At 38.1% G+C, this 18,660-nt stretch overlaps 1 protein-coding gene across 1 annotated transcript in view; it reads left to right on the forward strand.

Moving 5' to 3' along the window:
- The window catches only part of TBCD (tubulin folding cofactor D), a 134,998-nt gene that overhangs the window by 42,499 nt on the left and 73,839 nt on the right, over nucleotides 1–18,660 (forward strand). Inside the window, exon 14 of the mRNA XM_026075690.1 lies at nucleotides 15,964–16,120. Within this exon, the coding sequence (XP_025931475.1) occupies nucleotides 15,964–16,120 (157 nt within the window). The remainder of the gene's footprint in view (nucleotides 1–15,963; nucleotides 16,121–18,660) is intronic.

The raw sequence follows: 18,660 nt of genomic DNA on the forward strand, positions 1-18,660 counted from the left end.
AGTTGAATGCCTTATTTTCATACAAGCTTTTAGATTAACCTGATACTATTATATAAAGAATAGTTGGCAGAGAAAACATAGCAATTTTAAGCAACATCTAATGTATTACAGTTTTTGCCATATTTCTATATAATACGTTACATTTCTGCATGAAAAGAGGTGCTTAAATGCTTTTCACCAACAAGAGTTAATTACTGTAAAAAGTTGTACGAGTCACTTTTTTCTCACAGACTAAAATACCTCCTTCCCTTGTCGAAACTTTCTGCTGAAGCCTTAAGCTGTGCCCTGAGTGCACCTGCCAGGAGTAGCCGGGGCTCCGGAGGCAGCCACGAAACGAGCACCTCCGACTGCCTTTTCCCGTGGTAACGTGAGCACGTCTCATTCGAGCATTTCCTTTCGAAAAACAAAACCAAACCAAAAAGGTACTCACAGATACATAGATGTTGGAAAGCGCCAAGGTGATCGGCGGCGGTGAGCTGTAGCTGTCACTGCAGGGAGAGAAGTACCTGTTGTGTGCCGGCTCGCTAAGTGAAACTGCAGGAGGCTCTGGCAGGGGGAGGGACTTAAGAAGTGTAGGAGTTGAGCCCGCGGGGTGTAGAGATGCACCTGATATTACTCCAGCCTGAAGCTACGATTCATTTGTTTGCGTCCACTGCTTTCCTTCGTCGTTACCTCAGCATCTGAGCTATCGAAGGGAGCGCTTGTCGCTTTTGTGCCCTCCAACAACCAAGTTTGGCTCTGCACGGCCGTGCCTGTCCCTCTGAATAGTCATCTGCACGGTGGGGTCAAGAATGGCTCGGGTGATACACTGAGCTCTTCACATATTTCACTGCAGTAGAAATGACCTGGGAACAGCAGAACCAACTGTATGCAGGGGTAGCAAAGCTTAAAAATAACAATTTGACTTTTTTTAATAGCCATTTTTTGCTTGAATGCCTTTGTACCTTTAATATCCTTGCTCTCTCCCCCCCCCTCCCCCCCATTTTTATTTAAATCTTCTTGTCCTTCACGAGTCTCCGCTCTGAAGGCGGGACTGAACTAACTCCAAGCTTGCTTGCCACAGGAACCTGCCAAAGCTTGCCTATAATCAACAGTCAAATGTACAGATCCTGTAAATGGGAAGGAGTCACCTCAGTAAGGAATTGATTATTTTGTCTATATGTTTGCTCGGGAGTTGTAAAACTGCGTGGTGAAAGGAGAAAGTTGAGTGATCATCCATTGATTAGTACTAGCACTTGCTCTTAGTTGGATTTTAAAGTTTATAAATGACAAATATATTGGTGTATTTACCAGTTATTTAATGACGTCGCAAAGCTGTTAAGTGAAATAATAGCCTCTTGCATACTGGTGCTTTAAAAGGAAAATCTTTTGATGGTTCTAGCTGTTTCTAAAATTCCTGATACTGTATTTAAAAACTAAGTCTTTTTTTTAGCTACTATTTCTAATGTTATTGAGACATTAAAAGTTCTGTTTAAAGCTGTTAAATTCAGCCTGTTGAACAGGATAATCCTCCCTTGCCTCTCCCACTCCTCTGTTACAGTTGGAGGTTGTTGAAACTTTCACATACAGAAGTATGATGAATTTTATACTTTGAAAAGTACAATCTCTTGAATGAAAATTATTAAGGAAATTTGACATTATAAAACCTGTTTAGGCAGTGGGTAAAAGTTCTTTCAAAATTGGTCTCTAAAGCGGTGTCTTAAAAATCATTTTAAAGGTGTGGCCTTTGTCTTGGTGCAGTGACTTGTGGACATCTACTTTCCTATCTGCGTATGCAGATTACCATCCTTTCCTTTGCTACACCAGTGTATCTTTCTCTCAATTTATTCTTAATACAAACAATTATTCTTAATACAAGCAATTGCTAACTTTAAGGTAAAAAGGTGGGTCTTATTTTGTTTTCCTTTTCCTGTAATGCAGCTTAGCAGTGTAAAAAGATGTCATGTTACTGTCTAGTTGTTTGTAAGTGCTTTGGCTTTAGATGTAATAACAAGGGTATTTGTAGTCCCTTATTCTTCCATTTAGTTATACAAAGTTTTGAAGGAAAATCAAGTAGTGTATATTAGGAAGATTAGAACTGCAGAGAAAGTTGTTGTAATGTCTGTCTGAAAAGACCTGAGGGGAGAAGTCCTTTGCTTTATCAGCTAAGGATGTTATTCAGTCGGCCTCACCTGCTAGCAAAGAGCTTTTCTTTCATGCTAACAGGTTGGTTTGTATGCCGTATCAGTCTGCATAACTGTCCTCATTTTTCTTCTACAAATGTGGATCATTTTGTGTTTTCTGTAGCACAGGGAAAGTACTGTCAGGTTTCTTTTTCTGTCTGCAATGGGTCTGTTAACTTTTGAGAAGCAGGGGTAGGTTTCCTTGAATAGGGTCAGATCACATATTTTGTTTTGCAAAAGCATTCCAATTTCTGGCACCAATAGGAAGCTCTTGAAGGACGATTTTAATATAGGTGACTGAACTGGGGTAAGAGGCAGTCAATATTCAAAAGTTTTGATCCCCCCCCTCCCCTCCCATCACTTGGTGTGTGAAGGAGATAAGGGATGTCCGGTTGCTGCCTCGATCCACGTAAAATGTGGAGCCTACTTTAAGTTGAGCCACTCCCTGGAAATTGCTATTGTTAGGCAGGTCAGCTGAAATCAGCTGTTGAACAAAGTAAAACTGCAAAAAGAGAACAGCTAATGTAAATGGTGGGTTTATCAGCACTTGGATAGTACTGAAAAGCCAAATCTGGGAGACAAGATTCCTCAGTGGACCCCGGAAAAGGAACGTGATAGTTCCTGTTTGTGTGTGTGCTCCTAGAAGTAATAAATCCCGATTGCAGTGATGTTGTTTCATCACTTACTTTTGTTAACTCATTATGCTTGCGTCTTGCATGAGTATTAGATAAACTGAACCCAGTCGGCTGTTGGTAACACCCATTTTAGCTTACTTGAGTGCAACAGTCAGATTAATTGAGGTGAGCAGCAGGATTGTCATAGTAACACTTGTGTTATTGATATTTTCTCCCCAAGTTCCTTTTGTATTGTGATTATTTTATATCTCTGGATGGCTGTAGCTGTAGTTTTATAGCTTCTTCTAGTGGTATAAAATATACTGCTTTCTTCTAAACTCTATTTAAAATTCAATCTCCCAATAGTATCAAGTAAGTGTTACTTAAATGTAGTTGAATTTCATAGATTTTATTACTGTAGCATAAAACTGCCATTCTTTAAATGCTATTAAACTCCCTCTTCATATTTTTATATGAATTTTTTGGCTCATCTTGGGTTTTAAACAGAAAACAAAATGTCGGTAGCAGAAACCATACATATGAACAGAAAGAACTTAACCTGTTCTTGATAAACTGCTTTATCTGATTTTTATTTTCATCTTGCACTTCACAATTCAGTTCCCAAGATGTGTGAAGCAGTGCCTAGCATTGCTCTGGCCAGTTATCCACCCCTCCATTCATCAGATGATTTTTAACTTTCTAATCCAAAGCCAAGTATGGTCYGGGTGGCTGATTTGTTCTGCTATTTTGACCTTCCCTCATCTCAGTCAGAACTGTGATACTGGCTTTCAGAGGGCRTCCATTGATTGTTAGTCAGTGTTTCCAGGTCTTTCTAGAGACGTCTTACAAATTTGTGAACTAGTTATTACAGAAAAGAGGTATGATCAGAGATAAATGTGATTAAACTCATGGAGCTGGACACTGGCAGACATGCAGGTAGTGGAGCTTAGAGCTTGCAATATAAAAGAAATGTCTTAAAACTGCATGACTGGCAATGTCCGCTTCTGTCTTTGTCACCTTGGTTCCGTATCTAGATGCATGGCTTTGAGCTAACAGTTCAAGGAAGTCCTCTTTTCTTTCTTCTCTGATAACTTGAACTGAAGTTGTTGACAAATTTTACTCTGTGTTACCATGTTTGGACTAGGCTGTTCTATACCAGTTGCAGAAGGGGGCAGATGATTTGAATGCAATTGGTATAACTCATGCTGTGCCCCAAAACGTTACATGATTCTTGTACAATATTCTCATAACTATTTTCTTCTATCCCATATGAATAGTTATTAGTCTTAATGCTTTTCAAATAACGCCTTTGAAAGTGCCTTTGTTTTTCATAATGATTCCAGTCCCTGACTTTGGAGATATGTCTGGGCAGATTACCTTGCTGGTGTTTGTGAGCCACTTGTTCATGATTACTAGAGCAAATTATTTGTTTGGGAAAAGAATAAAAGCTCAGCAGTTAATAGCAGCTGCAGATTGTATTTTTAGATATTTATTGTGGCCTGCGTTGTTAGTGTTTGGCCTGGAACTAGGAATGATCTTCTGGTTCCCATCCTCTCCCTAGGGCAGTGAAACATCTTGGGGGAAGTAGGTAACATCAGAAATTGAGACTGTAGGCAAAACTATAAACTGCTTATAAGAAGGGTTTTTTAATAATTGTTCTTTTCCTTACCAGTCATTCTAACAGATGTAAAATATGCCTTTATTGAATTTCTACTTGATGTTCAGGTTATAATTCACTTTAAAAATTTATTTTATTATTTTTAAAATGATTTTCATGAAGTGTGTGTTCCTTTTTACTTTGGTTTCAAAACTTATGCCAGAGATTGAGACAGTTCTTTCACCTATGTCATACAAAGCTTTTCTTATATAATCCAGTAGTATGGATCTGAATTATGCCATGTCCAGTTCTAATATATGTAAAAACAGTCCCTCACATTTTTCCTTGAGTTATCAGTGGCTAGGTGCTGCTGTGATGCCAGTGTCATGAAGAAGAGAACAGTCAGGCTCATAATGAATATTCCTTGACTCAAGATATGATTTTCGCTTTCAGTTATTCTTTGAAACACATCAAATTTATTTTGTAAAGATTTATATGATCAATATATGTTGTCTACTATTTAAATAAATTTTTGAAAACAAGGAATGTAAGGCAGCAAGTGAAATCTGATATTTTATTCTGTTCCTGAAAAAAGACTTCTAATCCTGAAGTTCTTGAACCAAGTTACATGTTACCATGTAGCTGTAAAGTTTTGATTGTTTTTAATATGAATCATGCTGCTAAAATTACATGTAGGGAAAACATTCTGTTAAGCAAAATGTATAGAAGTCATTTAAAATCTTACGATCAGAGGAATTACTGTTGAAGTATTTCTGTGAATTTCTATGTTCAGAATAGCAGCACTCTTAAATGAAACATTTCTTACTGTACAGCATGCGTCAGGGCCAAAAACTTATATTTTAGTGTGGTTTCAGTATGATTTCACATCTTTTGTCTTGTGCTATATTCGTGGTTTTGTAGGCTTCAGACTATTATTTATAGGGTTTTTTTCTTTAATTGGGTGGGGATAAATACTAAACAAACAAGAGAATCCTAGTTTACTTGAATTTCTGGTTTGCTTGTGAAAGGACATTATTAAAATTTCTCTTGATGACAGCACAGTATAAACTTTCTAGCTAATAAGGTGTGTCATATGTAGGAACATGAAACTTCCTAGGCGTTCGTAGCCTGTCAGTGGTAATATAGTATTCTCATATTAAGCTCTCTCAACAGCCTGTTGACCACTGACTGTAGTCACAACTATATCTGTATCTGTACTACTAAATAAATAAATAAATACGCGCGCGCACACACACACACACACTATATAGTCACTACTATATCTGTAGCTAGGGGCCTAAACTTTCTCTTCTTAAAGTCAATGATAGTTTCTTAAATGAAATCAGTGGTAGAATTATTAGTGTTTCATGGTCAAAGATAACTTTTTTTTTTTGGTTGTTGTGCATAATGTGGTTGGTCCTGCTTTTGCTATAAAAATAYGTGTTTAAAGTAAGGTTGGAAGCATTTGCGTCTCTAGAGTAAGAAGAGGAAGGAAAGCAGTTTGGAAGAACTGCCTGGTTAAACTTTCAATGGGTTGGTGCTTTCTTTGGTAGGATTCGCTATTCATTTTATTCATTTATTCGTTAGGAAGACACTATTCTTGATCTGCTTACGTGCTTAAATTCCCTTACTCATTCACAGTGAATGCATTGAAGCAATCCCCCTCCCCTTAGTTGACTGTGCCAACAATGAAAGCAACTTTTAAACTGAAGGCAATGATGCTGAGGAGATATACAAATAAAATGTGGGTAACACAGAAGCCTAACACTGGTGGGTTAATGTGAGTGATCCAAATCTTGAATTTGATTTCCTACCCTCAGAATACTAATAACTGGGAACGTTAAGCAGGTAATAAATAGAGAGGGTGGGGAAAAAAACCAACTTTTGGAGAACCAGCTTTTCTTTCTTTTGTTTATAAGTTACCTTCAGAGTAAAGGGAGAAACAAAAGAGTGTAAAGAAGAAAGGGAGCATTTGAAGGCTGCTGTCAAAGGATACTGTTAGTGAGGGAGCTGTGTTAAATTTGAGACATCAGGTGATGGGCTTGTTAGGTTATGATGTCTTGGATTCAATGTGAAAATCAGTCACTTAAGAATTGTAAAAGTTCTGCTTTTGGGATGCTTTCTCCAACCCTTCTGTCTTGCTCTGATTTGGAGAGGGTCAGCTTTTATTTCTGTTGATGCAGTGCTTCTAAGAGAAGGAGCTCCATGAGACTTCATTGATTTCCTGAGCTTGTCTGTAACAATTGGTTAAAACCTTATGCATTCATACTTTGTCTTGGTTTGGATGGGAAGGTAGTTCTGAAGGTCTTGCTGCATCCATGGGGTGTTTGCTTTTTGCCTTGGCAGACAAAGAGGTCAGACACATTGCTACACGTATTTGAGACCCTGGCTTAGGGAAATACTTGGTATATTGTTCCTGTTGAATGGTAAGCACCTTGTTTAAATAGGAAACAGACTGGTTGTTTCAGTTGACATTTCTTCTCCATTTAAAAAATATGTCCCATGGTCTTGTACTTTTTGTCCCATTGTACTTGAGTTCAGAGATATTTACATGAGCCAGCAACCTTCTGAAAAACTAAAGGGGAGTATTTGAGTGAACACTGACTGCAGTTTCTAGACAGGTTCTCAAATGATTATTTGAAGTCCTGGGGGTACTTTGCATTTGAAAGTTGTTAATCTATTTTAGATTTGAAGAATAAAAATAGACCTCTGAAAAAAATTGCTTTGTGAACTTCTATGTTGACTATAATATTAATCTGAATATTAATGTGATCTTTTTTGGCATCTAGAAAGTTTGGAAATGCCCAGATTTGCTTCTGAAAACTGTGGAAGACAAGTTTAAACTACCCCCTCCACCCCCCCCCCCCCAAAAAAAAAGCAACAACAAAAAGTCCTCAATGACAGGCAAAATTAATTACATGTGACTTAAAAAGATTTTGAAGAATCTTAAGGATGTGCTTTAAAACGACAAAAACCTCTTTGTCGATATACTTAAAGAAACAAAACTGAAAGTTTGAAGAACTGAACATGCCATAGAAAAAGTGTTTTTTTTTTTTTCCTGTCCCATTTCATTGGACCACTTACTAAAAGAAAAACAGAAATAAAACCAGTTCTGGCTTTAAGGGTGTTCTAGGAAGAACACCCTTGTGGTTTGAAAAGCCACTGAATTTTGATATATAAGAAGCTGATCTTTCTAAACATCTTGTTAATTTATAGATGGTCTTTTGTAAGTACAGGGCTGTTTCATGTTTACATGATAGAGCATAAATTGGAGGTAGATCTGATAGTACCAATGATGTTTGCTTGACAGTTCCTATTATGTGATTCTGTTCTCACTTGTGCTTTTTAACTCTGCTTTATTTTAATTGTGTGTAATTGATACGGCTGGACCAAGATAATAGGAACAGAATGGAGAAGGGAGGAGGAGATGGGCTGAGAGTTGGACTGAGGTTTAAATAGTCTTACAGAAATCCATTATATAAACTTGTTTGCAAACTCTATTTTTCCTGATTATCGTTTGTATTTTCGTATTCCAAAATAAGTAGCTTGATATTGATTTGCAGCTGCCTGGGTTTTTGAAGGACACAACAAGAAGTTAGGCTTCTGAAATGTGTTAGTCTATTTTATGGTGGTAGTTAATTGTGAGGCTTTTGGCAGGCCTCCAGGTACTTTTCATCATAGATACAGGAAGAAGTGAAAAAAGATCTTAGGTGGACTCTTAGAAAATAGAGAACACCCAAACCTGAAAGGCTGGTTATAGAGGAATTTCTTTTCTCTCCCAGGTGAACTTTAAAAATGGTAAGTGGTCTTGAAAATAATATTTTTAAAATGTATAATGCRTATGTTGTCATATTAGTTTTCAGATTAGCAAGGAAACGTTATAAATAGTGTAGAAATATTTTTTTTACTGCCAGCAGGGACAGGCAAGAAGAAATGAGCTGAAGCTCCCCCCACTCCACTCCCAAGTGCAACTGGGAAGTGGTATAAATACTAAAGGAATAAATGGCAATGAATTGCTTCTAGTGTTTTCGCTGTAAGGTTTATCCCATTATTGCACAACCTTAGCCTAAAGGTTGGGGTTTCTTTGGTGATTTTTCTTCCCTGACACCTACTGTTAAAATTCACAAAATTTTTATAATCCTTCAGAATAAGTCATGTATTTGCATAGTAGGATTCCTTCATAAGCCTGTTTCTTCATGTCCTTAAACTGCAGTTTACTACTGCTCAAGTTAAAGGAAGAGCTCTGTTAGCTGTAACCTGTATGAAGGTCTCTGTTCAGCACTCATATGGCCTTTGGCACCAGTGGGTAGGTTAATTCCCCAAATTGCTTAGCACTGTGTATTTCAGCGTGGAAGGGAAGGTAGGTCAATCACAGCTTGGGTCAGCTGTAGCCTTTTCAATGTAGCCAGGTAGGGGTGCTTAAAGATTTTGAGTTTTTATGGCTGCATTACATAATGATGTTAAGGTTGCCTGGCCAAAATCCAGATCTCGGTCTGCTTCCTCGTTGGCCCCTTGCCATCCTCCAAAGGTGACACTGATTTCAGGGCTATAGCGCTTCTGCAAGCCTGCCATTAGTTCACTGAAGCAGGTACCTGGGAAATGAGAGCTAGCRTCCATCTCTTGAAATGCTGTGTTTAAGTAATGCGACTGGTATCAAACGGTAAGTCTTTGGCAGAGATGTAGTTAGAATTGCAGTTCTTTAGGGCAACATCCACCTTGACCAGCAACCCCCCCCCCCCCCCCCCCCCCCCCCCCCCCCCCCCCCCCCCCCCCCCCCCCCGCCCAACAGCCAGGCTTTGCATCACACATTTTCCACCCTCAGCAGCGAGGCAGACAACCACCTCCTTTGCTGCCCAGCTGTGATTCATTGCTGGAGCAGGTCTTTCCTGTGTGCTGCCTGAGATAGGTCCATGGAAAAAAATATCACGTGATCATATAATTAAAGACTCTCTTGATTCATTAYGTAGTGAGAGACTGAACTGAGATTGCAACCAGACAGAGACAGTCCTTCCTAGTCATAGGTTTGAAAATGCTTATTTGATCTGTGGGTAAGCATATATACAGCCTTATATGCGTGGGTCACTGTTAAGCATTGTGAGAAGCTTAGGGCAGCTTCAGAGGCAGCTTAAGAGGCTTCAGCTGTTAAATTCTAGCATAGCTTCTGAGTGTGTATGAATTGCGATACTCTTCCCTTCTTGCCTTGCAAACTCCTAAGTAGGTCACGCTTGGGCGCAGGAATGAGAGAGGCCRTCTGCCGACCGCATTCGGGCGCTCGCCCTGCCAGGTGCAATATCAGAGCATTTCACAGAAACGCTCTGGAGCATTTTCCAACAGACAAAGCACCACTCTCATTTTCTTATCCTTGTGGCAGAAATTATCTTTCTGGATGAAATATTCCTTTAAGAGTAAATTCTGAAGTAGACAGCTTGTGTAGAAAACATGAGAGCAAATCATAAATGTTTGGCAGAGCTTTAAACAAATATTTATTTCTGATAATAGGCCTAATCTAGAATTATCTATGTTTGCATCTGTGTTGATATATTAAATATTAGTATAACAGCCTGAATGAAGTTACAATTAGAGCCTGCCTCTTTTTCTAAAAGAGGTTGGAGTGCTGTATAAGAACGTGTGGTCTCAAATCTGAAATTCTTTGCAATGCAAAGCCGGAGTTCTTTTCTGGGCATATGAGTGATAGTGATAGGTATGCTATTAAAAATACAGGAAGTTGACTTACTGTATTTACACGTTTTCTTATGCCTGCGGCTCACAAACAGGATGAACCCAGCAAAGGACACTTCTGCAGTGAGTTAGTTTTGTTCAAGAACAATTTGAAGAATAAAATTATTATTCAAAACTCATCCTTGGTATTTATGCTCAGAGTTGTGATGAAGCTCCATAATTCATTAATAGCTGTAATGTTCGTAGATGTCCCTTTAGTGGCATTGTGCACAATACTTCAGTAATAGCCATCCATTATTTTATTTGAACTATTTTTTTCTTCTATTTTATCATTCTCAAGTAGAAGTCTTCCAGTATCCTAAGTATGAATTGAGAAAGCTTCTCTGGACAAACAGTTCATAGCAAAATCTAAGATTTATCTAGAAGGCAACTCTGTCTTGTTCTAAGAGTGGCATAGTTTACTCTTAATCTAAATTTATAGCAATTTTTAATTAACTTGAGATCCACTGAATAAACCTATTTTAAATGAAATAGAGTTGACATGGAATTCTGCAATTTTCTCATGTAGACAAGACCTAAGGCTAAGGAACAGGTTTTTGTTGTTTGTTTGTTTGTTTGTTTRATTACTGTATTTGTATGTTTTGTATGATAAACATTGCAATAAATAAAAAACAGCAATATGAAGTAACACATGACTTCTCATGCATGTGTTATAGGCTAGGTTTGTGTACGGTATGTTTATAAAGGCACTTTTTTTTTTTTTTTTTTTTTTTTTTTAAAGACTAGCATGAAGCATTTCTCCTTTAGTTAAGGCTGACCTTTCAGCCTGCAGTGTGCTCCACCAGTTTTATCAACTTCATTTGTGCTTATCACCTATGACCCAAAGGTGATGGAAGCGTTTGATCGAAGTCTGTGCTTAAAAAGCCAAGTATCTGTGCAACCTGTTGCCGATGTGAGAGCAAACCTCGTGTCTGTAAAGCTTTGAAGGCCGACGTTGTCTCTCCCTGTTCTTGAGGCTGGAGCACGGGGCCGTGTTGCAACCTGCAGTTATGTTATGTTGTTAGGTAAGGCAGGGTGGAGCGCAGCAGGTGCTTATTAATACCTCTAGGCTACAGGTAAAGGTGACTGTAGTTTCTTGAATGTTCACAGAACTAAACAGGTGGATATTGGTTTAAGAATCGGGTTGAGGGTGGACACTACTTATCCTCTGTTTTAATGGCAAACTTATAATATATAACTCTGGCAGACATGGTAACTTTTAAAATAAAGTACCACTTTAGCCCTTCTTGTTGTCTCTTCCCCCTCTGTTTAAAGAAAGAAAAGGCATATTCCTAATTCCAAAAATAAAAAAGACTTGTCTCTGCCCTTCCAAATGATTTTTGCTTTCTTCTAATTTGTTTTTTTCACTTGTGCTTTTTTGGAGGAATTGATTTTAGGTATGAATTAAACATCATTTTACATCTGAAAAACAATGCAGACCAGCACAGTACAACACTGCGACCGACTGATTATTGGAGAGTTGGTTATTATGTTGAGAAGAAATTATGTTACAGATATAAAATGCAGAAACTGACTGCAAAGCAGTGAACTTCATTGCTACTTTGTATATCCAACACAACTCTGGAAGAGTATGAACCTGAACAGTTTAAATCTGAGGAAAAGGTTAAATAAAGTTTGACTCTGTGTTTTGTGTTTAGACTGAAGACAAAAAGTTTGTGTATGTGTGGTAATGTGAACAGCCTCTATCAAACTGTGGATTAGGAAGGTCTTTTGCAAGATATTTCAAGTCTATGACGCTGTGACTATTTTGCCTGTACTGCTCCCTCTTGACTTCAGGCAGGTTCCTTGGTCACTGCAGGAAGCCAGAACAGAAGAAACCTGGGTCGTGTTTGAAGAAGTCTAGGGTAAAGAATAAAGTGAGGATTGAAATTTTTGGTAGGGTTTCTTTTGTTGTTATAACTCTTAAATACCAACAGAAACTATAATGCTGGTGGTGAATTTTCCTCCCTCTCTCCCCCCCTCTTTTTTTTCCAAGCACAGAAACATTTATTAGCAGCAGTCTTCATATAGCATTTCCCATAGTCCATGATTCACCAATAAGTATTCTACTAGTGATAGCATGAAAACTTTAACCAATCACCCCTAGATCAGTATTTCCCTTGTTGTTACGTTTTATTTTTCAGGCCGCCCTTGCTGCTGCATACCTCCTCATCTTTTCCCTTTTTTTTCTGCCACCTTCTAGACTTCCACTTTGGTAGCCTGCCTTTGCGTTTTCCCCCTTTGCTCTCGGCACTGGCAGTCACGTTGTGTCTCTTGCAGCAGCAACGCTTTGGCTGCCAGGTACGACAGTGGACATCCAAGAGGCGCGAGCCCAAAGGACTGGTGTGAGGTAGTGGGCAAAGTCAGAGCTGCTCACAGTCATAGTACTGCTGTTCCTTGCACTTCTGTAACTTCTGCTCTTACAAGATCCCTGGCAGCATCACCTCCGTCTTAGAGACTGACCCTAATAAGTCCTGTGCCAATTGGTATTGATGCTACTGTTTGGGAAATTACTGCCCTAAATCAAAACCCGCCTGTTTTTTCTTTTGTACAGACAACAAAAACGTGACGGGCTGCTTGTGCATATTATTTCTGCACACATTTCTACAGACATTTCTGTGTGTTCCCCCACCACCCTGCTTTTGTTCGGTGCACAGAGGGGTGAGAGCACACTTACAGCTGTCTAAAGTAGCTGGAGTAATCACCTTGCACTGAAGGAAATTTGCAGCAGCTTTGCAAAATTGCCTTTGGCGGCTGTTTTAGTGTTCCTGTAGAACCAGCTAATTCCATTTTTTTTTTTTTCATTAGTTGATGTAGCATTTTTCAAAACAAGCTAGTCGACATTTTTGAAGATTTTTATTGCAGTTTCTTTCAGAACTGGAAGGTGCCAAAATATCCATCCGTCTTTGCTATATCATTGTTCCCAAACAGGAATTGTATTTTTCTTTCCATGTAGTGCCTGTGGTCCTGATGGTTGTATCTTGCCCATTCCTCTGATTACTGCTTTCTTTTCTTTAGTAGGTTTAAAGTATTTTAAATGGCAGTTTAGCACTTACCTTCTCCATGTGTGGTGCCTATTTTTTTTCTTTAAGGTAGCAGTCGTACAGTGAGGAACTGTACATTGCATTTTAATTAGTGATTAGTCCCTTCATCCAAGAGTATGCAGTCTCAGTTGCTAAAGAAATGCAGTTCTTCTTCAATGGGCTCATCTTTTGACAAATATTTTCTAAGGAAAAAAAGATGCATTTGATAAATTTCTCTTTGTTGCATCAAATTTGAGAGAGACTTTTTCCTTTTTCTAGAGGCTGTTGTTTCTGCAGGCATTGTTCATTTATTAAAGATATGCCATCTAGAGAGGTGTATTCAAATTATATTTCTGGGTTTGCAGATGCCAAAAGGAAGCCCTCCAGGGAGCTTTAAATACAGTATTTGTTAAACTGTGGCAGTTTGCTGCTAGAGCTGTGTAAGAGAATTCTTCTTTAAGTTTTTGGATGTTCTCTTACTTGTGGAAAAACTGTTTGACTTCTCCAGTTTTCGTGGGGACATAAGTACTAAAGCTGATGTTTTTATCTACTTGCTTTCTTGACTTTTTTTTTTATCCCTTCATCATAATGGCAGTTTTATTCTAAGATTCTGGGATTTTCGTTTGCCTTTACTCCTGTTTTACTCCTCTGCTTGCTCTGTCTTCCCCAGTATGATTCCATTGCTGTCATACTTCAGCGTATGCCATTCAAGTATCAGCAGATTTTTGGGTTGTGATTTGCTTCACGAGCACAGTTAAGGCCACTTTTGTCACAGAATGAAGCTATGTGTTTTGGAAAGCGTGTGTTATTAGAGACATCCTGACACTGTCAGTTGAGGATGATTTTCTAGGTCAATAAGGAGAAATAGGCTAAGAATATTTTCAGGAATACACAGTATATTATTTCCATTCAGAAACATTRATACACAAGTATATTTCTTCTGCTGATTTTTTCCAGTTCCTGTAACTAGTTGGAGTCATCATGTATAACTTTAATAATTTGTGGTAGTAAAAAGAGAAAATACTTTCTTATCATGTAAGAAATCATACCCAGCTTGTCATTTGACCTGTTCCTACTAAAAAGAATAAACAAAAATCCCGTTGCTGCAGTTTAGTTTCCGTTAAATGTTTTCCTGTGTTTTAGTGCCTCTCCCTGCCCCTACCACCCAGAATAAGCCTAACTGAGAAAGAAAAGGCAGCTTCCCAGGATGGCTCTTAGTTGCTTTTGTCTTGGATCTCTCTTCCAGGCCTCAGGAGACAGCACTCACAGATCTGGGRTTTACAGTCAATTTAAATGCATCATAAATATATTATGAAGTGCGGTACATGATTCTGTATTGCTGTTTAAAATGCAAATATCTCCATCTTATTTCCTCGCTGTCTGACAAAACTGTATGTTGATGAATTCGATATGATGGCTGATAGGAAAGTGAGAGATGTTGAAAGTGTTTTTTTTGGTAAACTGTTTTTCTGTATCAAAGGCTTCTGCTCTTTCATTAAATCATCCTATATTGCTGTAGTCTTTGCAGTTGTTTTGGATGTCTAAGTAGAAATGAGAGTAAACTCGCTCACCTGTTTGCATTTCTAGGTTACGTTGCAGTTTCATGCACATTCTGCCTCTATGATCTGTACAATTTTGGCAGTGCTGATAGATTCAAACTTAAAACACAGCTTTGAAGTCGCTCAAAATAACAGCTTTGAGTGGTACAAATATAGCAGCTCGCTTTCTTAACGTAAGAATGATGTTGAACATGTCACTGTGATTCAAGGGTCTGCAAGATTGTACTCACTCAAGTCCTTTTCAAGATTGATGTCTTGTTTGATTCACAGCTATTGTTAATTAAGAAGTATTGGCCGTGTTAGGACTTGTGGTGTGATAAATGCTCAGAGATGAATTCTGATGCTTTTATTATATGGTAGTTACAACATTGTATTTCTTAAGAAATGTTTTTGTGTAATGATAGATACTGCTATTTCAATAAGCAGCAATATTTATGGTCCAGGACTACTTAAATTGCACTTTAATATTGCTTTGACTTGTGAACATGTCCTGATAAGGAATAAATGATATCAGTCTTCCTTAAATAAATTAAGACACACTTGAAATCTAGTGGGCCAAAAAATGGTCTGTTTTATAAGAGGAGCTTCAAAATAAAAATTTGAGATATTTAGTAACTTTGCTTAGGCAAATGGGGATAGATAGGTACAATACTTGTCTTACAGTGCAGCTGTGAGTGGAGAAGGCTTGCTATCCATACTCTTCATATATATATATTTTTAAACCTCTGTTAGAAGTACACAGAAGGTACTTTAAGTCTTCTGAGTGAAGGTCCCAAGCACAAGACTATTACTAAAAGAATTCTCTGTCAAGCTTGGAGTCTGCTAGTCAATACTCCATTCAGTTGAGAGGGGGAAAATGAAATGAACCCTTTAACCTTCTCACACCTTTACTGCATTTTGTCTTTAGCAGTGTATCAAGACTAAAGAAATTCAAGTTGTTACCACTATAATAACTTTCTGACGTAATTCCTAGCTTTTCTGAATAATATTCTGCTAAATTAAGATTTTTTTATGTAGCCCCCTTGCTTTAATCCTCACTGAATTATACATGAAGAGAATAAAAAAATAAACTATTACTGGTAAAGAATCAAAATACTATGCAAAAATCAAAATCCCTTCTTCGCAATTCAAAATCTCAGCTGGTGTGTATTAAGTTATGCCCTCTTTTTTTTTCTGAAAATGCACATACCTCACCCTGTGTATTTTCTCTAATGAAACCAAATGTCCTTATACCTTCCGGTTTGCTGTATGCTTCTAATTGTTGCTTTTGTGCACCTTTTTGTTTCACAGTCGTTCCTGTCATTTTGAAAGCATTAACATATGATGAAAAAAGAGGGGCATGCAGTGTGGGTTCCAATGTGAGAGATGCAGCATGCTATGTGTGCTGGGCCTTTGCTCGTGCTTATGATCCCTCAGAACTGATACCATTTATTAATCAGATTTCAAGGTAAGTTGCTGAGTTACTTGCGGTTAATTTTTAAAATCTGTTCAAAAATAGAAAGGAGCTAGAACTAATAATTAGTATTCTAAGGCTCTATCTTTAAAACATTGAAAATTAGATATTGGCCAACAGTGATGCWTCCTTTTAGGGGTACACTTAAAAAGGAGCTTGTGTGTCCCATATAATGTGGATGAAATCAGTTGAGCTCTGGACATTGTTCTCCAAGGAACAGAAATTTTGGTTTCTCTGAAATAACATCATTCAAAGTATATTATTAAAAATTACCAGATGTGCTAAATATATTAAGATTCAGAAAGAACTGAATACGCTGGCGGGGTGAGGGGGAGAGTAACAATTGCCTTTCCCTGTAATTGTTAAAGACTGAATCTTCTTGTTGCAGTATGATGCAGTTTAACTTTTTGGATTGAAATGTATCTAAATGCTTCCTTATCATGTGCGATGACTTCATTTCCTTCTCTTTATCTGTCACAACAAAACCAAAGAAAAATCTAAAGAAATCCACAGTAGAAAAATTCAGAGAAATTAGTGAGTTTTCTGTTGGAGGGGTCCTCTTTCATCTGCTTGTCACCTGATCAGCTCTCTGGAGTAGATTCAAGAAGTTAAGATTTGGCAGCTTAGTGCAGTAGCGGAAGAAATGACAAACTGCTCTAAACCTGAGCAGCTGCTTTATGGAGCCGTCCAGAGTTGGAAGTAGCAGGAGAAGAGAACACTTAAGGAGCAAGTCACTTCTTACCATTTCAGATGCACACTGCTTTCTAATGCTCCAGGAGTTTTAGTGCTTGAGCGGATGGCATGGTGCGAAGAGTGCAGCACTTCCCTGTTGACCAGCTTGCAGCTTGCAGGTTGAGCAGGTTAGGTCTAAAAGGCTAGCTGGACGTCAGCTCTTCTCAAAAGATCCATTTCTGAGCCACCTGCTTTTTACGTACAATCTCTTAATTTTCCTTTCACAGTGCTCCAATTCAAAGATTCCTATGCCCAGTTCTTTTGAGTTAAGCAAGAGCTAAGTATGCAGGTTTCTTAAACCAGACTCCTTAAACAAGTCCTAGTTCATGTCTGAAAATTTGCTAAAATAGCAGATTGAAGTACAGGCTTCCTCTGGAGGAAATTTTACTCTTGCTTAATTGAAACTGGAAAAATGATTAATTTTATAATGGGCTCTTTATGTATCACTGCATTTAAATAACATTTTAAAAATAATTTCCTATTTCTAAAAGTGTTAAGAACTGAGCTTTGTGCTGTGATCCTGAATTCTTAGTAACATACCACTTTTGAAAAGTAGACAGTTTTTATTGTAATTACCAGAAGGTGTTAATTAAAGATTAAAAAAGAGAGAAGTTTTTTCATTTTTGAATCCTTTTTCTTAGAGTACTCCAATCCAAAATGACCACTGTGTTAAACCATACCTGTAGTTGGAAGGACAGGAATGCAAGTACTGCTTTTTCAGTCAGTGGTGTCTGTTTCGAAAGACTTTCAGAAGTCAAACTTTCAAAAGATGTCCAAATCAAAATTGGTCAAATTGTGATGACGGACTATAACCTGGTGCAGCTTTTCCCTTACACTTGGGCTATTTCAGCAGCTACAGATTTGTTTTACATTTTTTTTTTAAAAAAAATATTTTTTTTAATTCTCTTTCTTATCCTTCTATTTACCAGGCTTGTGGGATTCTCTCCTTGGCATTTAGACTTTTTGTTGGCTGCACACTTGCTGACATTTCACGGTGTCTTTAACAGCTGATTTGCACTGTAAACACCAAGAGGTAGCTTCTAACAGTTTGTTGGCAGGTTTTTAGTACACCCACTGACAGCAGCAGCTCAGGCATCTTTGTTCTCCTCTCCGTTGGAGGTTTTTTGATCCATAGGCATTTAGCAGTATCTTTTAAAGGAGGAAGGGGAAAAAAAAAAAAGGCACTGTCTTGCTTCCAAAATGCTGAGTCTAGCAAGGAGATATAGGATTACTTATTTAGCTCAGCAGGTACGTACAGAAAAAGTGACTTGTTCTTTCTTCTTTAAAAGTTGATTTTAAAGTTCTTCGGGGTGGTGTGTAAGCCCTGCATGCCCATTTTTATTCCTTGAGCCCAGTGCATTCTACCCTTTCTGGTCTCTGCTGCTCTTTATCCTCAAAGCCTCACTTTCCAGTGCTGGCCTGTCTATGGAGGGTCGCATGATGGTATCTCATATGTGTGTGGCACCTACTGCAGGGTTTTTTTGGGGGGGGACCTTGATAGAATCTTTCTGTCTAAGAATCCCCTATCAAATTTCTTGAGGCCAAACTTTTTTTTTTTTTTTTTGCTTTCTTGTCTTTTCTTCAAATTGAGAAGACAAAAAAGACATCTTAGCCTTGTCTCTGCTAAAGCAGTTTCATGTTGTTTTGATCATTTTTCGCCTACAAGAAACTAGAGACTAAAGGAAAGATGTCTCATAACACCAAGGTATGTCAGAAGATGAGACCATCCAGTGCTCCTGGATGGCTTCCAGAAAGAGAATGTGTTACTGCAGAAAGGATCTGCTTAAATCAAGCTTGCCATG

Source organism: Apteryx rowi, unplaced genomic scaffold, assembly GCF_003343035.1.
Source record: "Apteryx rowi isolate R43461 unplaced genomic scaffold, aptRow1 scaffold_41, whole genome shotgun sequence".
NCBI lineage: Eukaryota > Metazoa > Chordata > Aves > Apterygiformes > Apterygidae > Apteryx > Apteryx rowi.